Below are 22,366 nucleotides of genomic sequence, written 5' to 3'. Positions count from 1 at the left end.
CCCTTCTCTGAATGATTGCCTGCTAAGCTCTTCCTGTTGCTGAGTGGCAGCCATTGGGCCGAGCCTTTGATGACTCCACTGTGGGAATTTCAGAAGCGATTAACTGAGTCTGAACCTCCCATCTTCCTCTTTCAAACTCTTTCTTTCAGCTCTGCCTTCTTAGCTAGAATTTTACAACTTTTGCTTATCCGCTCCTGCTCTTCATAATAGTTTTTACCTGTCAGCTTTGGGATCCTTATTCAAAGCTGCCACACAGCTGCGGAGGATGGAAGGCGGCTGTTGTTGTTTGAGTAGCTTTCAGTAGACAAAATAGATATCTCAAACCTTCAAGGTCATTATGGCAAGTAGCAAGAATTGTAGCTGAAGGGTGATCGGTTCACAGGATTTATGATATGAAAGAAAAGGGTTAGGGGTAGGTTGAGTCTTGTGGGAAGTCTGGGAGGAAATTTTAGTTTCGGAATTCCACAGACGTGCCAAGTTTCTGTTTTAATAAAGCACTTTGAGATTATGGTTGTCTCGGATTTACTGATTGGAATGGATAATATCTGGAACCCTGACCTTACTCTTCTACCCTCCTGTCTATGACCTTTGTTGGGTTTGATAGAAAACGGAGCTTTACTGGCCAACATTCATGGGACTTCAAGGTAACATCGCCCCAAATGTGGGAGAAAGGACTCCAAGTTGGATCCCTCGGCATTCCCACGCCAGACAAGGGAGTTAATCTAAGTGATCTCCAAAGCTCTTTTTCCAACTCTCACATTCTACGGACGTAGACTGTTCAAAGTTTGATTCAGGTTTCATGGAGCAAGCCCAACCAGGCAATGGTTAACGCAAAAGTTACCTCGCACATTCCAAAGTTCCGTCGTCGTTTTATCAAATAAAGGCTTCTCAAGCGACTGCAGGTGAAAGCAAACCAGTTTCAGGTTAAGGATCCAAGGGGAAAGGATTGCTTATTTGGCTTTTGTTTGTCTTGCTGATCAATTAAGCTGCTTAAAATGAAAATGTGAACACAGAGAGGAAGCCTTAGAGCCCTTGGCATTCCGCTTTTAAATGGACAGACTCACAAACTGCCTGAGAATCTCTCCTTCCTCCTCCTTTGCCACCTGCCCTTAATGTGGTGCTGAAGGTGTGACCTCTGATGGCTGTTGGAGTTGCTTCCAAGTCCTGAATCAGGGCTGTCCCACAACCAGGGGATGACTCTGCTTGGGCACAGTGTGCGAGCGCCCCATTGTGGCAGAACAGGGCATTCTTCCCCCCATCTGGAGGGAAAATCCCCCTCCTGCAGCTAACATTAATTATGGCCTAAATCAGGGCACTCCAAACTTGGCAGCTTTAAGACTTTTGTGGACTTCAACTACCAGAATTCACACTGGCTGGGGAATTCTGGGAGTTGAAATCCGCAGGTCTTAAAGTTGCCATGGATGGAGAGCTAGTTTGGCATAATGGTGAATGGATTAGACAACTGGAAACCATAAATGTTAACCCTGTTCTAGGCACGGAAGCCAGACTGGGTGACTTTGAGCCAGCCCTTCTGTCTCAGCCCCAGGAAGGAGGCAGCCTTGGTCCTTCAGAGGCTTTCGAAAGATATTGCAAGAAAAACCCGTATAGACTTTCCCCACACCATCCTCAAGAGCCAGGAGTGAAGCGAAGGATCACGACGACAACATCGTTACAGATTTCATCTCACCTCGCCAGACCTATGGCGCGTGGTTGAGGATTATGTGGCAAGTCAGTCATGAGATGAAAAGGAAACGTGGGAGGTGAAGATGGAGATAATTAGCTACTGACGTGTAATGCAAACATTATTTCCTGATTGACTTGATTAGCACACAGAGAAGATTTTATCTCTGTATTTAAATTTCCATCTCTGTATTTAACCTTCCCCCTTTCCCCCTTGTCTCAACAGTTCAGGGTGGCATTCTCACTCGCAGAAGGCGGTTATGGGGGCTGGAATTCCTGATGGTGGCTTATGGGTAGGACTGGGTTATAATGGGAGCCCTACTTTTCATATACCTGCAGGATTTGTGGAGATTAGCCACCAATATTGAAGGAAGTGATTTCCAGGCATTTGCTGGGTCAAACGCCTTCGTAGAAAGGAAGGGAAGGAAAGGAAATTAACAAAGACTCCAACAGTGAAGGTATTTCGAGGTGTTTTTTGAATGGCATAGAAACAGATCCTCAGGGACAGCTCCTACCTAAATTGCAGCCTATACAAAGGTTGGATTGCATTTCTTCAATGGAATCATGGGTGGCCTTTACAGATTCACATGGTTAACAACAGCCTCATTTGCTGATTCAGGACATCGATTTGACTCCTGTTCAGCTTTCCACACAGCTGAGGATGAATTGTGCAGATGCTCTTCTGCAAAGCTGTGGCTACAATAGATCTCCCTTCAAAGAAGTGCAGTGATTTTTTTTAAGTGACAGCTGTGAATTTACACGCATAATACCAGCTGTGCATTTGCAAACAGAAGATTTGAACTCAGGTCCTGTTTTGAGGGCCCCGGGTATCAACCGGTTGGTGCTCTCCACTTGAAATAAAGGTCATCCCCAAGAGTCTGTATTACCAAGAAAACTTTTTATTACAACGGTAATCTTAATTCCTCTGTTCGCATCCTTCTGCTGACCACCAATTTGCAAGAGTTGTGTCAGAAGACTGACTTGCAAAAATCTGTAGTCTGCCTAAGCAAAATGCCTCAGAGGGCCTAAATCCCAGGTAGAGTTTTGCACCTGGGAAACAGAATCTAGAGGAGCTTCCTCTGAATGGAGCTGAGTTTGTAGTACCTGCGACTAAGCAAGGAGAGAAAAGCAATGAATAAACCCCAGTGTGCCCTTTAGCACCCTAGTGTCGACTAGGAAGAGCTAGCTAGCTTATTTCCCGACTTAGCACACTGGTTAAGTGAATATGTGGAAATCAGTGCGACGGGATTAAGTTTCAAACCAACATTGGTTTTGAGTTGCTCCCTACCAAGCTCCTGCCCCCTGAATGCTAGCTTAGCAAGAGGGTGGGCTCGGAGGAAGATCTCAGACCCAGATGTCCGAAGTACAGTCCCCTCCTGGGTAACGCATGTCGTGCGCACGAGCGGGACCCCACGGCTCCTTCCCGAAATCCACCAGGAAGTCCGGATTCACACAGAGACCCCCGTTCTCCGTGTCCACATCAATCTGGAGCATGACTGACCCTTCCCTGCAAAGGGAGAAGACAGGAAGGTTACCTGAGCAAGGAAGGCTCAAAAAATAGATACAGGATTGATCTGGAGTGTAATGGAAGGAGGAGGAGAAGGAGGGCAACTCTTTGCCTCCGGTTTGCTCCTGAGTTTTCTCCATCTGTCAAGAAGCTTCATACCTGACCAGTTGCGGATAAAATTGCTTGTCCCACGGTGTATAAAAACTGTTGGTGACATAAAGCCTTTTCCCATCCAAGCTCAGCTGGAGCATGTGGGGCCCTCCGTAGACTCTCCTTCCCTAAGGTGAAAAACAACAACAAGGAGCGTTCAAGAAACGTAGGAGGTCCATAAAGGGGTACATGTGGATCCTTGGTCTTAGTCTTCCTCAGGAAAGTCTTTCGCGGCATTTCACGAAGTCCCACCGAGAAGAAAGAATCCACACTGTCCATTGACAATTCACTTCCTGCACGTTTCCTGTAAGTGTCTCCAACCCTTCGGAGGAAAGAGAGAGGCTCACCTGGAGCATGAAAGGATCCGGTTGGCAGTCCAGCTCTTCATCCTTAATCACAGTCACCACCCCACCTTTGTAGATGTTGCCTCCAACAAACACCTGCAGGACCCAAAGGACGGGGGGTCAGTTCAGGCCGAAGGACAGCCTCTCCTTCCCCAAGCTGTGGTTTTTCTCCACCCAGACTGTGATATTTAGAGGGAGACCCTCTGTGAATATGGGTGTTGTTCTACCACATGCAAATAAATCAGGCCTGGATTAGCTTTCTGCTTAAGCCAACATCTTGGTTCCAAGCGTGGAAAGAAGCAACTTCTGGAAGGACTCAAAGGAAGGAACCATGATTTCCGGGCCCTTTAGATGGGAGGGAGCTCACCTGGCCCGTCAGTCGAGGGCAGTGGGGGTCAGTGACATCATACTGTCGGACGTCACCATGAAGGAAGTTGCTCAGGTAGATGAAGCGATCATCCAGTGAAATGAGGAAGTCTGTGATGAATGCTGGAGAAGAAGAGAAGGTGTCCAGAAATAAGGTCAGGAAGAGAATTCGATTACCTTGCATAGAAAGTTTTTCATGAATCGTCGTTCTCCAAAACGTAGATCTCAGTTCTGAGGGTTCTCAGCCCATTCTCCAAAGATTCTAAAACCCCTTAATTTGGGGACAGAAGGTATGAACTCCAAAGCTAAAGGGTCGAGACATGAGCACGAGGACAAAAGCCCTCCTGAACTTCCTTTACTCACATGGCATTTCGGGGAAGTACCATCCAGTGACTGCCTTGTTTGGAATCTGTATCACCTTCTCCGCTGTCCACGACCCATCCTGCAAGAGACACGCAAGGCTGGTAGGTTGGGGAGTGCAAAGCTCTCCACCCCTTCCGCTTCCTATCCGTATCTGCCTCCTAATTGACCTGAACTCGGTGGGATTTGAAATATTTCTATAGTTTGCAACTACACTGAATTTTATCCCGATTCTTTCCAATCTCTGCCAGGCATCTGGACCTATCGCCTCTGGTCTTTAGCAAAAACTAACAGAGTTCCTTTACCATAGAGACGAGATGAACTAATAAGGCAGTGCTACGTTTAGGTTCCTGTTTGTAAAGATTTCCTTTTCATGATCATAGTATACTAATTCTTATATTACTGTTTGTTTTTAAGGGTGCATTTTAAGTCGTATTTTATTCTGAGCTGAAGCCCCCAGGTGCCATTTATTTCAGATGGAAAGAGGGCGGAAAGCCGAAAGAAAACCTATTTTTGTCACCTCTTTCTTGAAGAAATGGTGTATGGAGCTCTCGAAGGTGCAGCCCACAAAGCCGTGCGCGGCATCTGGGTTGTGCAGGAAACGGACCTTCAGGGGGGCAGAATCTTCCCCCACATCAATGGACTGGACGAGGCAGTGGGTGGTCCAGTCCCACACATTCAGGCGGCGGCCATAGCGTTCTGCAGAGGAAAGGAGCGGATTCGTCTCAACTTATGCCTCCTACTAGATGACGGTATTCAGGGGGGTTTTGCTAAGCAGTTCTTTAGACAGATGGCGGGCTTTCTCATTTTGGAGGCCTCCAAGCAAAAGCTGAGGTGCCATCGCTTGGGGAAAGGCTCACTGGACAAGAGGGTTGGGTTATATGGCCCCCAACACCCCCTCAGTACTGACTTTTCTCAAGTTCTCTTCGGCCCTTTAGGCTGTAGTCCAGCCCTCCCTGAATTTTGGATCTCAATGGACCTTACGTTGTTGCGGTCTTCTGTCATCTCACCTTTCTTCAGATCTTCAGGGTTGAGCCCGTTCACGAAGTATTTGGGTACACCCCATTCAGTGCTCATTAAGACATTATGCCTGGGTTGATACCAGAAGTCGTATCCTTGTGGAGCCTCGTCACCGGGGTGGTTCCAGGTGCCCTTCACTTCCCATGTTTCTGCATCCACAAGAACAAATCCGCCTGTGGATGGGGAGAATGCAAATTAATTCAGACAGGTGTAGGTGGCTCCCAGGAAGGGTTGGCCGAAAGGAGTTGGCACCACTCAGAGAGGCCCGAGAGTTGGCAACGGCCTGGAAGAGAGCCCAAAGCTCAAATTTTGGGGTTCTGGAATTTGTACAAAAAGCTTCTCTCCCAGCATCTTCCATGTCACACCTGCTCTTACAGGACTTCAATCCAGACCCCTTTTTTGGAAAACCCATCTGCCCAGGGGTACCTTTTCCGTTGCCGTATAGGTCCCCTATGGAGCTGATCATGACTTCTCCACTGCCCAGACAATGTGAGGTGTGTAATGTAGCCAGGTTGGTTTTACAGAAGACCTCTCTGGGTTCAATCACCTGCCAAGGTTGGAGAAAAGGTGATAAGAAATCGCTTGACGAACGGATTTTGGTTTAAATCGCTTACAAAGACAAGGTCGCACAATCATTTGTGGTGGCCTACTTTAAACAGGGAGGGGGCCTGGGGGTCAGTCCCGGTGTCCACCACATAAATCCGTGAAGTGCTGAGGCAGGGAAGGACCAGCCGGTTGCGTTTCTTGGTGGTGTCTCCAAAGCAGCTGCTGCAAGCGTTCCAGCTGGTCTGATGGAGCTCATCGTCAATGTAGGGCATTTGCAGCCGGTGAATAACCTGGTGGGGAAAGATTGGAGAGGCAGAGATTAAACATGTTATTTATCTCTTTGCCTGGAATTGGGCTTCTCCGTTGGTTTCGTGACTTGTGTGTGTCTCTGGATGCGGAATGCCGCTTGCAAAATGGAATTTTGTTAGCAGAAACGTCTCCTCCTGCTTGGGTGGAAAGAAGTGTGGATTGTAGCTGGCAGAATGTAGGTTTCTCACTCTTCCAGCGGGCAGCAGAACCTCACCAACATAGCCCCTTAGACGTTTCCCTTCCCTTCCCAATCTTTCATGCAACCTCTGCACAACAGTGCTCCACCATTCCAACCCTTAGGGTCGGGACCTGTGGACACCATTGGATCATGTGTGAATGCGAGAGCCGGCACCTCCAATTGTGTGGATTGGGAGCATTCCCAGTGCATTATAGTGTTGGTGTCTGTGGTACCCACCCAAGACCCTCTCTTCCCTTCAGGCTTCCCGTGGTTCTCACACGAGGGTTCCAGACACAGCTGCATCCAGTTTGGGGGCCTGTGCCTGTGCCTCTGCCTGGGTGGATCTAGAGGCTATTACTCTGCTGATACAGGCGTGTGAAAAAGGCAGATCCACCTTGAGTCAGGAGTATCAAACAGACTGACCAAGAGACCAGCTCAAAACGGTCCAGAAGCTGAGAGCGGCTGAGCTTTGCAGGGCTTAGAACAAAGGACTCCCTTAATTTGATTTAACTTCATTATTCCCAGGTCTTGATGTTGTGAGTCTAGTAATTAGCAAAAAGTGTTTCAGAGACCAACAATGTGTCTGAACATGTTGCTAAATGTTAAGGTTTTTTTTTTTTTGCAGTTTCATAAACAGAGTCCCGTTTTAGGTTTGCAACCTGATGTATAATGCTTAATGTTGCAGTAATGATTATGCATTCTAAAGCAACGGCCTCTGTTCCAACAAAAGTTAGCAGTTCGGGGAGAGAATTTGAGGCGTCGGCTTGAAATGACTAGGACTCCTGGTTCTCTTTGTATCTGCACCTACCATGGAGGCTGTAAAGCTCCTTTCTTCAACCTTAAAAGCAGGGCTGGGGAATGATGGTCCTTTTACGACTTGTGGGCTTTAACTCCCAGAATTCCTGCACCAGCACCCTTCCCCAGCCCAGCTTTCAAGGATATTCTCCATCCTTAGCCTTCTCTTTAAGATGCTGCCGAAGTTCACAAGGAACCCTGGACTGCATCCCAGTTCGTTTGTTCTGGAGGAGCGTGATGTGAAACCCAGGACCCGCTGGCTCGTTCAATAAACTGTGGTTAAAACGAACCACAGTTTAGCCTAAGGGGTTTCTATGCAACCTTACTCCACTTCCACCCCCCGGCCACCAAACAGGAGTTGTGTTCAAGAGAGGCCCAAGGAAAAAGAAACCGAACAAGCGTTGACAACATCGTCTCAAAGAACTAAGTAACCTCGTACTTTGCAGTAATCAGGAGATTCGGGATCCACATCCACGGTGGCGAGATAATCGGGCTTCTGGGTCCCTGTGCCGGTTAAGATGCAAGGCACGTAGATCAGCCTCTCTCGAGGGCCTGGGGACGGCGGGGAAACACATTTTAGGATCCTGCGCCTGAATCTTAAACACAGTTCTGTCTGAGCTACCATTAGCTGGACTCGCGTTTGCCCGTCCCGATAAACATGGTTATTGGATTAACCCAAGCTACGAGCTGAATCACAACAGGCGGCTTTTCAGTGATCTGCAGTAACACAAAATCCTAACCAGGTTCACATTAACCGAGCTGAGTGGGCTCTGCAGAAATCACTATCAGATTTTTCCCGACCCGTGATAACAATCCGTGAAACTGCTTGCCTCCAGAAGTTGTGGGTGCTGCAACGCGGGAAGTTTTAAAGAAGTGATTGGACAACCATTTGTCTGAAATGGGACAAGGTTTCTTGCCTAAGCAGGGGGTTGGACTAGAAGACCTCCAAGGTCCCTTCCACCTCTGTTATTCTGTTATTTGCATGAAGCCGGGTTGAGCGCATAGGGCAGTAGGGGCTGCCCCATGGCACTCTGAACCGCTTCCTGAATCGGTGGGATTGAAGCGCATGGATCGTTGGTCAAGGGTCCCAATGCCAGGTCAGTTGTCCCTCACCAAAGGGCTCCACGTCCAGGTTGAGCTTGATCCACACACAGGGTTCACATGAGTGGTTTAATATGAAGTGTGAAACCATCCTTCCTTTCTGTGGCTCTGTCTGGTCCCAACATCACCTGCCCTGCCCTACAATCCAGAAGGAGAGAGGATCCATCGTACTTACCTTTCATGGCATCTAAGGGCGTTGGATATCCGGGGCCGTGACAGCCACATCCTCCTCCTCCTCCTCCTCCTCCTTCTTTAGAAAGAAAGAAAAAATAATAGTTGAGCAACTTGGCATCCGGAGAGAGAACTGTTCATGCTGGGACCAAGCAGAAGAGACCATTTTGGACGCAGCTCTTGATCCAAAAGATCCTCATCTTCCCTGAAGCTGGTATGTGGGAAAGACCTTGGGTGGGGAAGAGATATTGCCTGCAGAACAGTCCAATAAGAGGCAGCAATAGCCTCCAGCTGCATCATGGATGGAGTAAGAGTCTCAAGGGGGACCTTCCCTAAATTCTCAGATTGTAAAGAAGACGGAGGGAGATCGGTACTTTCTGTTAATGGAGCTTCACAAGGAGATGAGGTCAGCTTATCTTTCGGTGTTTCCTACCTGATCTACCTGGTAAGGCAGGTATACCAGCAGAGCCACAGAACCACAGAACCAGGGGAGGACTTCCTGTGAGTCAAACAGTTCAAGGAGGGCAAAGGGAACCAACTCCTCAAAACATTCAATTAAAGACTTGGCGGAAACAAAATGGCAGCTCATTATCTCTTCTGATTTGGCTGTTTCAACTCCCCATTTATTTCAATACCGGTGATAAGTCCATAATTCATTGCTCATCCCTGCCTTGTTCTGCTGTGGCAACTCATATCTCTGATTGCGTGCCCAATACTCCTTCTCGGCTGTTGATGCTGCCGTGGCAAAACACACACAAACACACACACTTCCTGAATGCTTAAAGGAAGAAGCCGGATGACCTTGGCATCCAATCTGACATGAGGTGACTAACTTTTGATAAAGTTGGCGATTCCATGAATCTGATGCAAGGAGGTGACAGTGTCTTCATTCCACACCCCTTCCTTTCAGTCCCTGATTAATTAATAGCAGGAAAATAACCCACCAATTATCATATTAGTCTTCATTAGATATGTTTCTAGGACAGGATATAAGACTCACCAATCAGGAAGCAGTCAAATAATTTGCCTCACAACTATTGACAAAAATACATTTCAGATAGGTGGACACCTTTCTCCAATGGACACCCGTCACGCTCCCCATGGAAGTCAGAAACCAGTTTGGTCCCCCCTCATGAGCTTGAAACAAGTTCATTGTTGGGAATTTGCTTCCCTCTTAACGATGGGAAAGAATATTTTAAACCGATCTGTAACTCAGAAATAACAACGGCTGTGTTTTTCCTTCTCCCTCCTGGTCGGTTTTCCTTGCGTGCCATGCTAGGCTCAAACCCACCTCTAGTTTGGTAGATTGTAAGCCCAATTTGGCCTGTACCAATATTGATTGCTGGAAGTTTCTTTGGCTGAGGAGTGTGATGAAAATATGTGAAATAGGAAAATAGAAGCTTGGTTGCCTTGCAAGTTAAGAAGGCCGACAGGGGAGGGTGGTAATAATGGGAATTCGAAGGAGGCAGGAACCCCTTTCTTTCAAGCGTTGTTCCTGTTGAAAAAGTTGCTGCCCTGAGCTTATGCAGAACACATATACAGAAGTTGTGGGTGCTCCAACACGGGAAGTTTTGAAGAAGAGATTGGACGACAATTTGTCTGAAATAATATAAGGTGTCCTGCTTGAGCAGGGGGGGTTGGACTAGAAGACCTCCAAGGTCCCTTCCGACCCTGTGATTCTGCTACTCTTTTTTTCCTTCCTTCCTTTTCTGTTATTTTATAATCCCAGATCAACTAATCAGTGGAACAACTTGCCTCCAGACGTGTTGGGGGCTTCATCACTGGAGATTTTTGAGAAGAGGTTGGACCACCATCTGTCTAGAATGGTAGAGGGTCTCGTGCCCAAACAGGGGGCTGGGCTAAAAGACCTCCGAGGCCCCATTCTGGACACCCCATCTTGGCAAGGATGACGTGGGTCTTTTAAGAAAGGCGGCGGACAGGTGGCATCGGGGGAGAAATGGGATGTCAGAGAGACAAGAGATGGGATGACTTCCTACCTTTGGTTGGCATCTTTGGAAAGTCCTCCTCAGCATCCTTTCTTTGATGTGTGAACATTTTCCCCTCTCTTTCTTCTTCTGCTCCACCTGGACTGGCACACCTGATTTTTCTCCAGGTGCCTTGCGGGCGGTTTATATAACCCAGGAGAGCCACGGCAAGCCTTGCCCCAGGAGGCGTGGTCTCCGGGAGGAACTCTTTGGCGAAAGAAAGAACTGATCCCTGAAAGCCCAGAGGCCCAAACAACCCTCCCTCCCTCCCTCCATCTCCCACCAGAGAAGCTCCGCCAGCTGATTTCACACCCTGGGGGGCTGTTCAGAGCCCGAGGCCCCACAATATCTGCTTTGACTTCTTCTCCCAGCCTTTTAATTACTTCCGATCTTATCCGATTCTTATCTGAAGCCCCATTGTGCACCTTCTGGTTTTCTGGCTTCCACAGTCGTCGTGAACATCCAAATTCAAAAAGGGTGAATGCAATTTGGGGCGCATTGGGAATGGCAACCTGTTAAACCAGTGCAAGAGAGACCCCCGCTGACACAGGCACCGTCCGATTGAAGAGAATAAATCTGCGTAGGCGAGAAACTCTTTGATCTTGAAAATTTTATTTTTTTTAAAAAGAGCAATGAATAGCAAAGATAGAGAATTCTATCTTTCAAAGATAGATTATTCTCTTTCCGAAGCATTATGCTAGAGGCAATGCGAAGACATTCCAAGAATGGCTCTGTTGCTCATTAAATCACAAACAACCTTGTATTTCATGATTTCTTAATCAAAAGATTTCACACGTACCAACAAATGAGTTTGCATTACTCCAAATATAGCTAGTGCTCAACTTACAACAATTTGTTTTAATGGCTGTTCAAAGTTACAAAAGCGCTGAAAGAGACTTAGGACTGATCCTCGCACGTATGACTGTTGTATCCCCACAGTCACGTGATCGAAATTTGGGCTCTTGGCAGCCAGCGTGAATTTATGACCTTTGGAGCATCTTGAATCCTGCGATCAACATTTGCAAGCTTCCAACAAGCAGAGCCAACGGGGGAAGATGGACTCGGTTAACGACTGCACGATTGACTGAACAATAGCAAGGATTCGCTTAGTAACCATGACAAAAAAAGGGTGCAACTCACTTCACAATTGCCTCTTAGCAATGAAGATTCTGGTCCCCCCATTATGGTCATAAGTGAAGGACTACCTGCACACAAGCGATCAGATCATTTGCTTAGGGAGGCCTCGGCTACAGGAGTCTCAAGATGGAAAAACATGGGTTTTATGCTCCTGTGCCTTCCCTGAGAAAATTGTGGGGATGATTATTGCCTTCTTAAAATATTTCCTTCTGGGTAAAAATGTACACTTCCATTGTTATGCAATAGTGAAAGCGGAACAAAACTGGGAACGCGGAGATGCTTAAAATCTTGTATCAAAAGTCCTGGGGTTGTGACTTGGTCACAGCAAAGAGGACAGGACGTGTGCGAGCAACCTCTTGTGGCAGAACAAGGAATATCCCATCTGGAGGAACCACACACAGAAGCAGGCAAAGAAAAGTAGCATCTTAAGAAAAAAAACACCTTTTTGTTAGTATGACAGCTCAAAGGCAGGGAGATCGTTAGATCCAGATATCGGAGGTGGTGTCACCGCCCGGATAGCGGATCTCATGGGCCAGTGCTGGCCCATTTGGCTCTTTCCCGAAATCCACTAAGAACTTTTCGTTCGCTTTTAAGCCTCCTTTCTTGCTGTCCACATCGATTTGCAACATGACAGAGCCTTCCCTGGGGAGGAGAAAAAAAAAGATAACACAGAATTTTACCATGTGTTTCTGAGGACAACTACGGTTATGAAACTTGAAGGTGGAAGTTGATGCTACAGACACACAAACATAAATCCCTAGACTGAAAGGAGAAATGCCTTTTACGTTTATTTAAAATGCCCTTTTAAATTTCACACAAATGACAAATTGAGGCCTTAATGATTCTAGCAACCATCAAAAACTGCACCACGCAACTTCCAGATTTATTTCTGCCTGCGGATCTTCTGAGGAACTGGTTTCAAGACCCAGTTTTGTTTCTGTTTTTAATAAGCAAAGGAGAAGCCATCTTACTTGACCATGTCCGGGTAGAACTGCTTATCCCATCCGCTGTAGAGGGAGGTGCTGACATACAGCCGTTTTCCATCCAGGCTCAGCTGGATCATCTGGGGGGCACCTTGAACTCTCTTGCCCTGTGAAGGATGAGAAAATGGGCATCGCTTAACTTGGAACCCAAGAGGCAGAGGAGGTTTTGAGCCAGAATTCCCCATGCTGTCTGGGGAATTCTGGGAACTGAAGTCCACAAGGCTTAAAGTTGCCAAGTTTGGACACCCCCTGGACTGCGAGATCTGCAAGAGGCCCCTTCCAACCCGCTTATTCTGTATTCCACGAAGATGGTTTGGCCGTGAAATTTCCTGCGGAGCTGAACATCCCTTGCACCATTGTGAAAACGAAATGGAGGGAGACAGAAAGGCTGCCGGGAAGACGGTTAAGGCAGTGATCTAACAAAGAAAAAAAAGCAGAAACAATCCAAGGGTGGTGAGGACCCACCTTGATGATGAATGGATCCGGCTGGCAGTCCAGTTCTGGGTCCTCAATCACTTTGACGGGACCCCCTTTGACAATGCTACCTCCCAGAAACACCTGCGTGGGCGGAGACACGGATGGGGGAGGATGTTCCATATCGCCTGCAGAGTCAGCGACTCCCAGCACCCATGCGCCCCTCCCCTGCCCTGGGGTCTACCTGTCCCACTAGCTTGGGCTTCCGACGGTTGGAAATGTCGTATTGACGGATATCTCCATGAAGCCAGTTGCTGAAGTACAGGAAGCGGTCATCCAGGGAGATCAGGATATCGGTGATAAGGCCTACAGGAGAACTCTGTGTTAACAGGAGGCAGCAAGCTGCAGGGGGAACCAATGTCGTCCCAAAATTCTCAGCTGGGCCAGAAGCAGATTTGCAAGTATCTGACAGAAATATTGACTCATCGCGTAAGGGCCGCATAGTTTTATTACGTAAAGTTGCATTGAAAATCACAGCTGAGATGTTTACGGCCTTTATGCAATGCGTCAATATTTCTTCTGTACCCACCTCTACAAAATGCACGTCGTGTAACAATCATGGAACCTTGCTTAGGCCACTGCTTTCCCTGAATCCTCTATTAAATTATCAAAGGAGTAAATTAAAGAACAGGATCCCTTCCTGGCTTGGAGATGAGATGCCGGAAGTTTATATCTAGCTAGAGTTTGAATTTAGTTCCAAAGCAAGACTTTTCAAGTTGGTGGAACACAACTCAGATCGATTACAGAAACAATCAATATAAAGCTTGTTGGACTAGCCTGGCATTTCTGGTAGAAGCCATCCTTCGACCTTCTTGTTGGGAATTTGAATCACCTTCTCTGATGCCCAGGTTCCTTCCTGAAGGGGAAAAAAAAAAAAAAAAACAGCCAGAAGGGTGAGGTCGTCTTTCTGCATTCCAAAGTGCAAAAAGAAAGCCCTCCAAAAAACATGAAAATTGGGAAAAAAATGTGCCGGGCTCATTTAGCAGCCAGTAGTTCCCAGGGCCCTAAAAATTCTAGAGGGCCTACCACACCCTCTAAGGCTGTGGGGTGATGGCTGTGTGCCAGGGCTCAGTGGTGGGCTTTTCCCAGAGACTGTTCTTCATTCTATTTTGCTGTGATTATTCCTTTTTTTTTTTTGGCTTTTGTTTTTACCGGGGTCTTGTAGAAACGGTGGACGGCACTGCTGAGGGCGCAGCCAATGTACCCCTCAGCCGCATCTGGGTCGTGGAGAAACCGGATCTCCAGCGGAATGGAGTTCTTGCCCACGTCGATGGTCTGGATGAATTCGTGAGTGGTCCAGTCCCACACGTTGATGTTCCCGCCGTAGCAGCCTTCAGAAGTGGATGTGAGAGAAGAATAGAGGGTGGTTTTGGGAAAGGAAGGAGATCGGGTTTGAGTTAGTAGTATGTTTTCTTTGATGGATCCTTGGTGCTCTCTGAGCTTGGTCGTTGTCTTGCAGATGTTTCATAAACCAGGTAGGAAACACCCTCAGAATAGAGAAGGAGCATTTGCAGCAAACTCCGCTAGCCCTGAAGAGTTGGGGGTCATGAAACATCTGCAAGAAAGCAACCAAGCTCAGAGAGCACCAAGGATCCATCGAAGAAAACATACCACTAACTCAAACCCGATCTCCTTCCTTTCTCAAAAGTCCTCATTTCAATCAAGAGCTACAAATATTCTCCTTTATTGGTAAGTTTTTTTTCTCTCCACTCATTCCTGGCAGATCATATGTGCTTGAGCCAGGTTCAGAAACTGCCCTGTGTAATTTCACAAGCATATGTGTGCACTCACACACACAGACAAAATTTCCGCGGATCTCATACAACTGGACAACACCACCGAAGAGCTAATGACTTTTTGAGAAATTGGCCTCCTCCCTTCTGTAGCTCCCGGCCGCCGTGTGACATATCTTTGCCTACCAGGCCCTATCAAGGCTGCTCCTCTAAGTATCTTCTCATTGGTGGGAAGAGATGCTACCTTGAGTCTCATTGACCCTCAGACCTCAATTCCTGCCTAGCTTCGCTTCTTTCTTCTCCAATCCTTATTCTGGAACTCAACTCCATATTCTGGACCATAGAAGATGCTTCCAACCAGGTTCTCCTTGACGCAACAGCCTGGTTGGCTTCTGATCTGAGGATACCTGGTGCCTGTAGAGCTCCTGGAAGAGACCTCTTGGAAGCAGTGATAGCAAGGAGCCGTTCTCTCACCTTTCTCCAAATCTGCTGGGTTAAATCCCTTGACAAAGCACTTGGGCGCTCCCCACTCCGTGCTCATCAAGACGTTGTGCCTGGGCTGGTACCAGAAATCGTAGCCAAACGGTGGGACTTTGGTGCCCTTTTCCCAGTTGCCCTTCACCTCAAAGGTCTCTCCATCCAGCAGCACAAAACCCCCTGCATGGGAAAATGAGACATTATTTGTTTGTTAAACTTATTTGCTGCCCATCTCACCCTAAGGTGACTCTTTTATTAATATATTGATATGAACATTCAATATTGCGTTTAAATTCTTTCGGAACAGAAGCCGAATGGCACAGTTCCTCCAAGAGCCATCCAGGGATGGCAGAGAGATTGTGCACAAAGCTGAGACAAGATGGGACAAACTTCTCCATCTGATTTCTCCCGCTCAAATATTCTCAGGTAGGGAGGCTGCTCCCGGACTCCGTTTGCTATCCAGACCGTTGCGTCTCTCTCTGCTGCAGAGAACTCCGCTTTATCCTTCATCTGGCTAAAATCACCTCCTGCAAAAACTTTCGCAGGCTGGGTGGCTTTAGGCCAGCCCCTCTCTCTCAGCCCTACCCACCTCACAGGGTTGTTGTGGTGGGGAAAATAGGAAGACGAATTGAATAGGAATAGGACAAAACAGAACAGAATAGAATAGAGAACAGAACAGAATCCTTTATCGGCCAAAGGTGATTGGATGCAGAAGGAGTATTAGATATGTCGGCCACCTTGAGTTATTTATAAAAATAATACAGACAGAATTAAGAAAAAAACATTAAAAAGACATACCTTTTCCATTGCCGGAAGGATCAGCGATGGTGCTAATCATGATTTCACCACTGCCCAGGCAATGTGTGGTGTGAGGATTTGCCAAGTTGCACTTCCAATAGACATCAATGGGCTCGACGACCTGCAATGCAAGATTATGCCGAAGAGGTGAGAATGGGCAGATGGACCGTGGATAGATACCCCCTTCACCATCCAGGCTTTGCACAGTGAGAAACGGGACGGTCCCGAGGGTGAAGGAAGCTGGTTCTATGAAGCCCCCTTTGGAGGGGTTCCTGAAGGCCCCCTCAGCATCAGCCAGGCCTGGCGTGTACCTTGTGGATCCTGGGGGCCCTCAGGTTGGTGCCAGTGTCGATCACATAAATCCGGGATGAGATGAGGCTGGGAAGAATGAGGCGGTTGCGCTTCTTGGTGGTGTCTCCGAAACAGCTGCTGCAGGCGTTCCAGCCGGAATGGTGCAGCTCATCATTAACGTTGGGCATCGGTAGGCGGTGGATGACCTGTGGGGTGGCAGAGCCCATTTGGGACCTTTGGACAGGTCCTCAAAGAGATTGTGGCCCAGCACCCTTTCTAGAGTCTTTTTTAAAAAAATATTTTGGCGTACAAAACTGGATGCGGTATTCCAAGTGGGCCTTACGTGGTCCAAAGAAAGTTCAGTTATAAAGCTGACTTGGGCTATTTCTAGTCTTAATGTCTGGCAATGCTCTGCCCCTTTATTCTTTTTTCCCCATCCCCCAGATTATTTTAATCAACCCCTGGGGTCTCCAACCTTGGCAACTTTTAAAGACTTGTGGACTTGAAGTGCTGGCTGAAGAATTCTGGGAGCTGAAGTCAAACAAGTCTTAAAAGTTGGAGACCGTGGCCTTAGACCAAGAAACAAGATTTGAACGGAAACAGCTCCCTCCTCCCCAGAAGCAAGCAAGCAATTTAACCCCTGATTTATGGGATGGACATGTTGCTGGGCAGTGTAGAATGGGTGGGGATGGGTGAATGTCCTGTGGATATTTCTCTTTTGCAACCCTGCATTATTCAGGTCCCAAAGCAGGCAGGAGCTGCTGCTGTCCGATTTCTAAATCGTTTGAATTCAGTTCAGTTCAGTTAAGATAAACCAGTTTTGAACTTAAGATTTGAGCTCAGATATTGAATTAAACCTACTTGGCAGTAAGTCTGGGATTTGGGGTCCACATCCACAGTGGCCAAATAATCTGGTTTATTTGTTCCGGTATTTCGGTAGATGCAAGGCAGGTAGACGATCTCCTCCCGGGGCCCTTTTGGAAGAAAGGTGAGTCGGTTACAGAAGAAGGAAAGTTACATATAACTTTGAACGATCACTAAATGAATGAATATAAGTCGAGAATTGCTCGTAACTGGGTCAGGTTCTGTGCCAGGCAAATATTGAGGACACACAATGATTATCCAAGAGTGGTTTCATTTCAGGACAGACACCCACACCCACACACAAATGGTGTCCCCTCACCTTTCATGGCATCCAAGGGGGTTTTGTATCCCGGCCCGCACTCTCCGCATTTTGCTGCAATTCAAAATGGACAAGAAGAAAGTTAAAAACACACAAGGACGGCGATGGAGCCAAATCAGCCCAGGAGATGCTTTTGGAATACTGTGTCCCTTTGATTGTGGCTTTTCCTCATAAATTTCTCGGTAACTTCAGAGAAGGGAATTCTAGGGTTGAATTCAGCTCCCTGTGAGTCTTTTTAAGATTTCAAGTTGCCAGTGCTCATGACTCCAAGCATACCCTTCCCTGCTGAGACATCAGAGGCGTGGTGAGTGTTAAAGAAATTATTTAAGTAAAATAAATTGGATAGCATGCCCTGGTTTTAAACCTTGTACTAACTTCCATTGCTTTGATGCAGAATGAACTTTGTCTTCTTCAGGTCTTCCTGGCTCAGTTTGACTTTTCGCACGGAAGAGGTCGAAATATTCAAAAGTGTTGCTTTTATTGATCTGTTCACTTAGTGCAAGCCTGCAACATTTACACAGATTCAGGCAAATATATAAGCCATATTGAGACATGCAGTGACCTTGTATGACAGTGCAGGTGTGAACTGTGTTTTGTCAGTGTAGGTGTGATTTGGCTGTTGCTGCAAATGCACTTCATTCAGTGTCCTGAAGTCAATCCTCCCCAGTGAAGCCTCCAGATTCATGAACAGTCTACCAGTCACTGCGAAACATGAGAAACCTTTGGGCTTCTCACCAGCATTGGCTCCTATGGCCTTGGGGCAACCAGTGTGGGAAAGATGCAGCCCTTTTCAGGACAGCTCTTCCGTGTGGGTGGGGAAACGTGGGTCAGCTTGGTTCAGAATTTGCAGCTGTGTGCCTCTTCCATGTTTAACACGGGTTGTGTGTCGAGGGAGAGAGAGAGGAAACTGCACGAAGGGGTAATTCCATTGGGACCTTCTGAATTGGGCTTCCTTAAAAGAAAGATTCTGGCCCTTGGCTTAATCAAGAATTTTGCAGCAGATGCATCCAATCTTTAGAGGGAAGCTGTGCACGGCTGAATACTCCCTTGTCATAAATTTTATTTTTCGAGCTTGAATAGCGGGAAGAACATTTCATAAGCCTACTTGGGCAATTGCCCAGTTGCTGCTGCTGTCACGCAAGTGGTGGGACTGGCCCAAAGAAAGTTTGGTGGGTAATTGCAAAAGAATTGCAGATGTCCGTTCCTCACGTGATGCTTTCTGGGAGTTTGAGACTTAACTCTAAATTCCCAACAAGTCTCTGCTCGCAGGGACCCTGGGAAGTTGGTCACTTTTTGGCCCAATGGAGAAACTGCCTGATATCCCAGTCTTGAGGCTGGACATTTAGTCCCAGATTTTACCATACCTATTTACCTCACTGGTTTATTTATATTGCATTGTCTGCTTTATCGCTGCACATCTGGAGTTTGGGTGAGCCCTCACCTCTTGCAAAACCCAGCATGCAGCCTTTAATGGTTGGGTCTTTAACACACATTTTTTTGTTGATTCTGTTGCAACAGAGCAATACAGCCGTGATTTGCTACACTGGCTTGTTTGATTTAATAGGTAACATATTAAACCACAGACAAAGAAAAAATTATGAACATCAAATGGCTTTATGGTAGTTGAGGATGGATTGAGACAATCACATAATGGAGATATCCTCATGACAACTTCATCAGTTGAATTATAGTTCATTGTGCTAAGGTTGCCCGTGTTTTATTGGGCTCTGGCTTAGCATCTGCAAACCAGTCAATTAAGATACATTGCACAAACTACAAATTAAACAAACCATCGCTTAATGCATTTTATAAACCCAGCCATCGTACTTTTTAAAGTAGCCAGAAGACAGTTGGCTGCAGACTTTACATTCTGTGTCTCTATTTCTGTAATTTAATCTGGCGCTGTGAGTAAATTATGGTTTTCAAATTGGATGGACTTCCTAATCGAAGCTTATGCAAGATAAGTAGATGTTGCTGATCAATTTCTCTGGAAACTGAGTTAGAGCAGGTCTCCTGAGTCTATCTTGCAGTGAAAGTAGCCATATTAATTGGCTTATTTGACTTGATTGAGTGGATCCCAGAGTTGGGAAAATGCCATCTTAAAACCTTCAGCTATGGCTCTGTCTAGCAAATGTATGTGTGGGTTGGCTATAGAGAATTGAGTTTGTTGGGTAAGTTGGATGAAAGCTGAAAGGATTAAAGGAACTGCCACTTTCTGATATATGATTATATATCCATTATGTAGTCTGTTAAGCTACTGACTGCCGTACCTCTTTACACTACTTACATCTTGGTCAAATGGATTCCAGTCCATACTTGGAATTGGTTCGTCTTATGGGTGGGTGGTTGTTTTGCAGATAGGATAATTGGTTTAATTTTTTAGAAACTCAAATTTGAGTAACACCATTTTGAGCAACACCAGCAGTACAAGGGTCATTTCTTCTCCCTGTTCAAATTCATTAGCAAAGCTTTTCTTGCTGCATAAGGCATGCCAAGGTTAGCTCAGTTATCTGATATTATTTATTCAGCTTATACACCCACTTTCTACTAAGCAAGGTCTCGAGCCAGCTAACAAAATTAAAAGGAAACCAAGGTTCAGAAAGTTAGAAGCATAAATTAAAATCAACACAGGGTCGATGTTCAGTAAGGCTGTGTGTTAGTTTTTAGCCAGATGGACGAAGGGGTTTAAGGAAGCAGGCTGGGAACCAGGAGGCGGTGAGTTCTAGTCTTAACTCAGGCACGAAGCCAGCTGGGTGATTTTGGGCCCGTTGCTCCCTTTCACCCTAGGAAGGAGAAAGTGGCAAAGCACTTCGGAAAACATTGCTGAGAGAACTACAGGAACTTGCCCAGGTGCCTGCCAGATGTTAAAACTGACTTGAAGGTACACTTAATTTGAATTGTTCAACATCTGGAAGGACAGGTATGAATTTCAACAGGGATGGTTTTCAATTCTTTGACCGGATCATTCCCTTTCTCCTCATAATAGTGAAGCTGATAGTGACCTACAGACCTAAAATCACCTAATTAATTGCAAGGTTGGGTAAAGATGGCACAACATTCGCTCCCTCCCTCTGTAAACGGGTACTTTTAAACAAGTCCTTTATTCACCTTTATACTCTCTACAACTTTCCGCTTAAATGCTCCTTTCTCTTTACTAAAGGCTTATATAAACAGCATTATATTTATTCAAAAGCCAATCCATGGGTGTTTCCATGGAAGTCCTTTTATGGCACAGTTGCTTTTCCTTAGTCACAATTTTAGTCGTTGTAGGGAGGGGGACGACGACTGGGAAGAGCACCTAATCTTTTCTCCAATTTCTGAAAGTGGCTTTTTTCTTCTAGATCATTTCCTGATACAAAAAGTAATCTCTCTTAAGAGAGAAAGATAGAATTGCATACAATAATAGTATTCAGAGCTGCTGTTTAGACCAGCTTCTCCCGTTCTCATACCCTGCTTTGACCCCAACTTATTAGAGATAAATGCAAAGTATTTGGAGAGACATTGTATACATTTTCCTGCTAATGACAGGGTCCTCCTACCACTGCTGAAGGGGCCGTCCTGGGGATTTTTTTTTTGAGGGGGGGGGGGTTACAACAGTGGTTGGGAGATTCTAGAGGACACAAGACATCAGAAGTATAGGAATTTAAAATAAAAAAGGCATACCAAAATGCAGATAAACTTGTTTCATATGTAACCAAAACTGCATGTGCTACGCCAAAGTGCTTATCAAAGAGAATAGGAGCTTCTTTTCAAGATAAATTCAGAGGATCAAACCGCAAAAACAGCATAAAAGCGGAGATATTTTTTTTTTCTGTGTTGCAAAGAGTAGAATCCTAAGTATACATCTTTGGAAATAAACGTGTGAATTATCGGTATCCTATTGCAATAAGAATGGATTTTCTTAGCAATTGGGATTTTTAGGGACTTTGCCTGGACCAAAACTCTCTAAGAAAGAAATGCTGCTAAAAGAGAAGTTTTGAAATCTCACTGGCACCTTGCGCCTCAAAAGCTAAACTCCCTGAGAGTTAGGGCACACCTTTTAAAGTACACATGTATTAAAGTTGATACATGGTCTCCTGTCAAGCTATTTGCATCAAAAAAAAATTGCATTACTGGCTTTCCCCAATTTGCAAAAGCGTTACATAATAATCATTCTCTGTTCCTGGGCTTCTACATTGGGAAAGTCTGAACTACGCAGGAAACCCTGGACAAATCATGGCTGTTTCTGCAGCTGGGTAAAAGAATGTGGCCTCTGTCTTGTTTTGGCTTACCCATGGTGGTGGACTTGGATTATTCCTGCTCTCTTCCCTCCAAAGAATTCTGACCAACGAAGAGGATCCTCCAGATCAGAGGCAAGACTTTTTCCGGAGGAGCATGTATATATATCTGTATTTCAGTAGGTGGAGAAGAGGCGTGTTGGAGGAGGACTATTGCAAACTGCTGAGCAATTCCAGATGGGGAGGGCTGTATTTTCAGCACAAAATCCGATGGTTTCCTTTGATTCTGTAAGCTGTCTCTTGTTTCTTTCTTGAAGGATCTGATTCTTTGTCCTGTCAATAGTTGATTGCCTCATCTTTTAGCTTCGTCAGACAGAAAACCCTTCTCTATTTTGGGCTGAAAGGGCAAAGAAAAGAAAACCCTTAGCTGGCGGTGGCGTTTCAAAGAGTATGTCAGCACCCAGCACAGGCTTGGCACAAATATAGCTTTGAAACTGGCAAGCAGCGGAGATCTGGCAGCTCATTTGCTTTCCTGTCAAGCAACTGCCGCTGGACTGTGGA

At 46.2% G+C, this 22,366-nt stretch overlaps 2 protein-coding genes across 3 annotated transcripts; both read right to left on the bottom strand.

Moving 5' to 3' along the window:
• Positions 1-2,563: 2,563 nt before the first annotated feature.
• Positions 2,564-10,700, bottom strand: LOC113425693 (methanethiol oxidase-like). Of its 2 annotated transcripts, none has more exons than XM_026687933.2 (12): positions 10,525-10,700; positions 8,532-8,606; positions 7,695-7,807; positions 6,078-6,263; positions 5,854-5,974; positions 5,418-5,600; positions 4,928-5,106; positions 4,411-4,489; positions 4,049-4,170; positions 3,685-3,777; positions 3,347-3,465; positions 2,564-3,187 (listed from the first exon to the last, which is right to left on the bottom strand). In XM_026687933.2, the coding sequence occupies exons 1-12, from the start codon at positions 10,580-10,582 to the stop codon at positions 3,025-3,027; spliced, it is 1,491 nt and encodes a 496-aa protein (XP_026543718.2). In that variant the 5' UTR covers positions 10,583-10,700; the 3' UTR covers positions 2,564-3,024. The 2 variants fall into 2 exon arrangements, with proteins under 2 accessions (XP_026543718.2, XP_087799447.1); XM_087943321.1 differs by having other exon boundaries at positions 8,532-8,603; positions 10,525-10,641.
• Positions 10,701-11,107: 407 nt separating this feature from the next.
• On the bottom strand, positions 11,108-21,942 carry LOC113425691 (methanethiol oxidase-like). Its single transcript, XM_026687930.2, has 12 exons — positions 21,860-21,942; positions 17,589-17,642; positions 17,267-17,379; positions 16,426-16,611; positions 16,115-16,235; positions 15,314-15,496; positions 14,259-14,437; positions 13,884-13,962; positions 13,291-13,412; positions 13,098-13,190; positions 12,621-12,739; positions 11,108-12,291 (listed from the first exon to the last, which is right to left on the bottom strand). Exons 1-12 carry the CDS (start codon positions 21,861-21,863, stop codon positions 12,129-12,131), a joined length of 1,416 nt encoding a protein of 471 aa, XP_026543715.1. The 5' UTR covers positions 21,864-21,942; the 3' UTR covers positions 11,108-12,128.
• Between the last annotated feature and the right edge of the window lie 424 nt (positions 21,943-22,366).

This window comes from Notechis scutatus, chromosome 14, assembly GCF_049901735.1.
Source record: "Notechis scutatus isolate UNSWTSFEM ecotype Mainland chromosome 14, rNotScu1.2, whole genome shotgun sequence".
Lineage (NCBI taxonomy): Eukaryota > Metazoa > Chordata > Lepidosauria > Squamata > Elapidae > Notechis > Notechis scutatus.
Note: the sequence above shows the minus strand (reverse complement) of the source record. Positions and strands in the feature narration are given on the sequence as shown.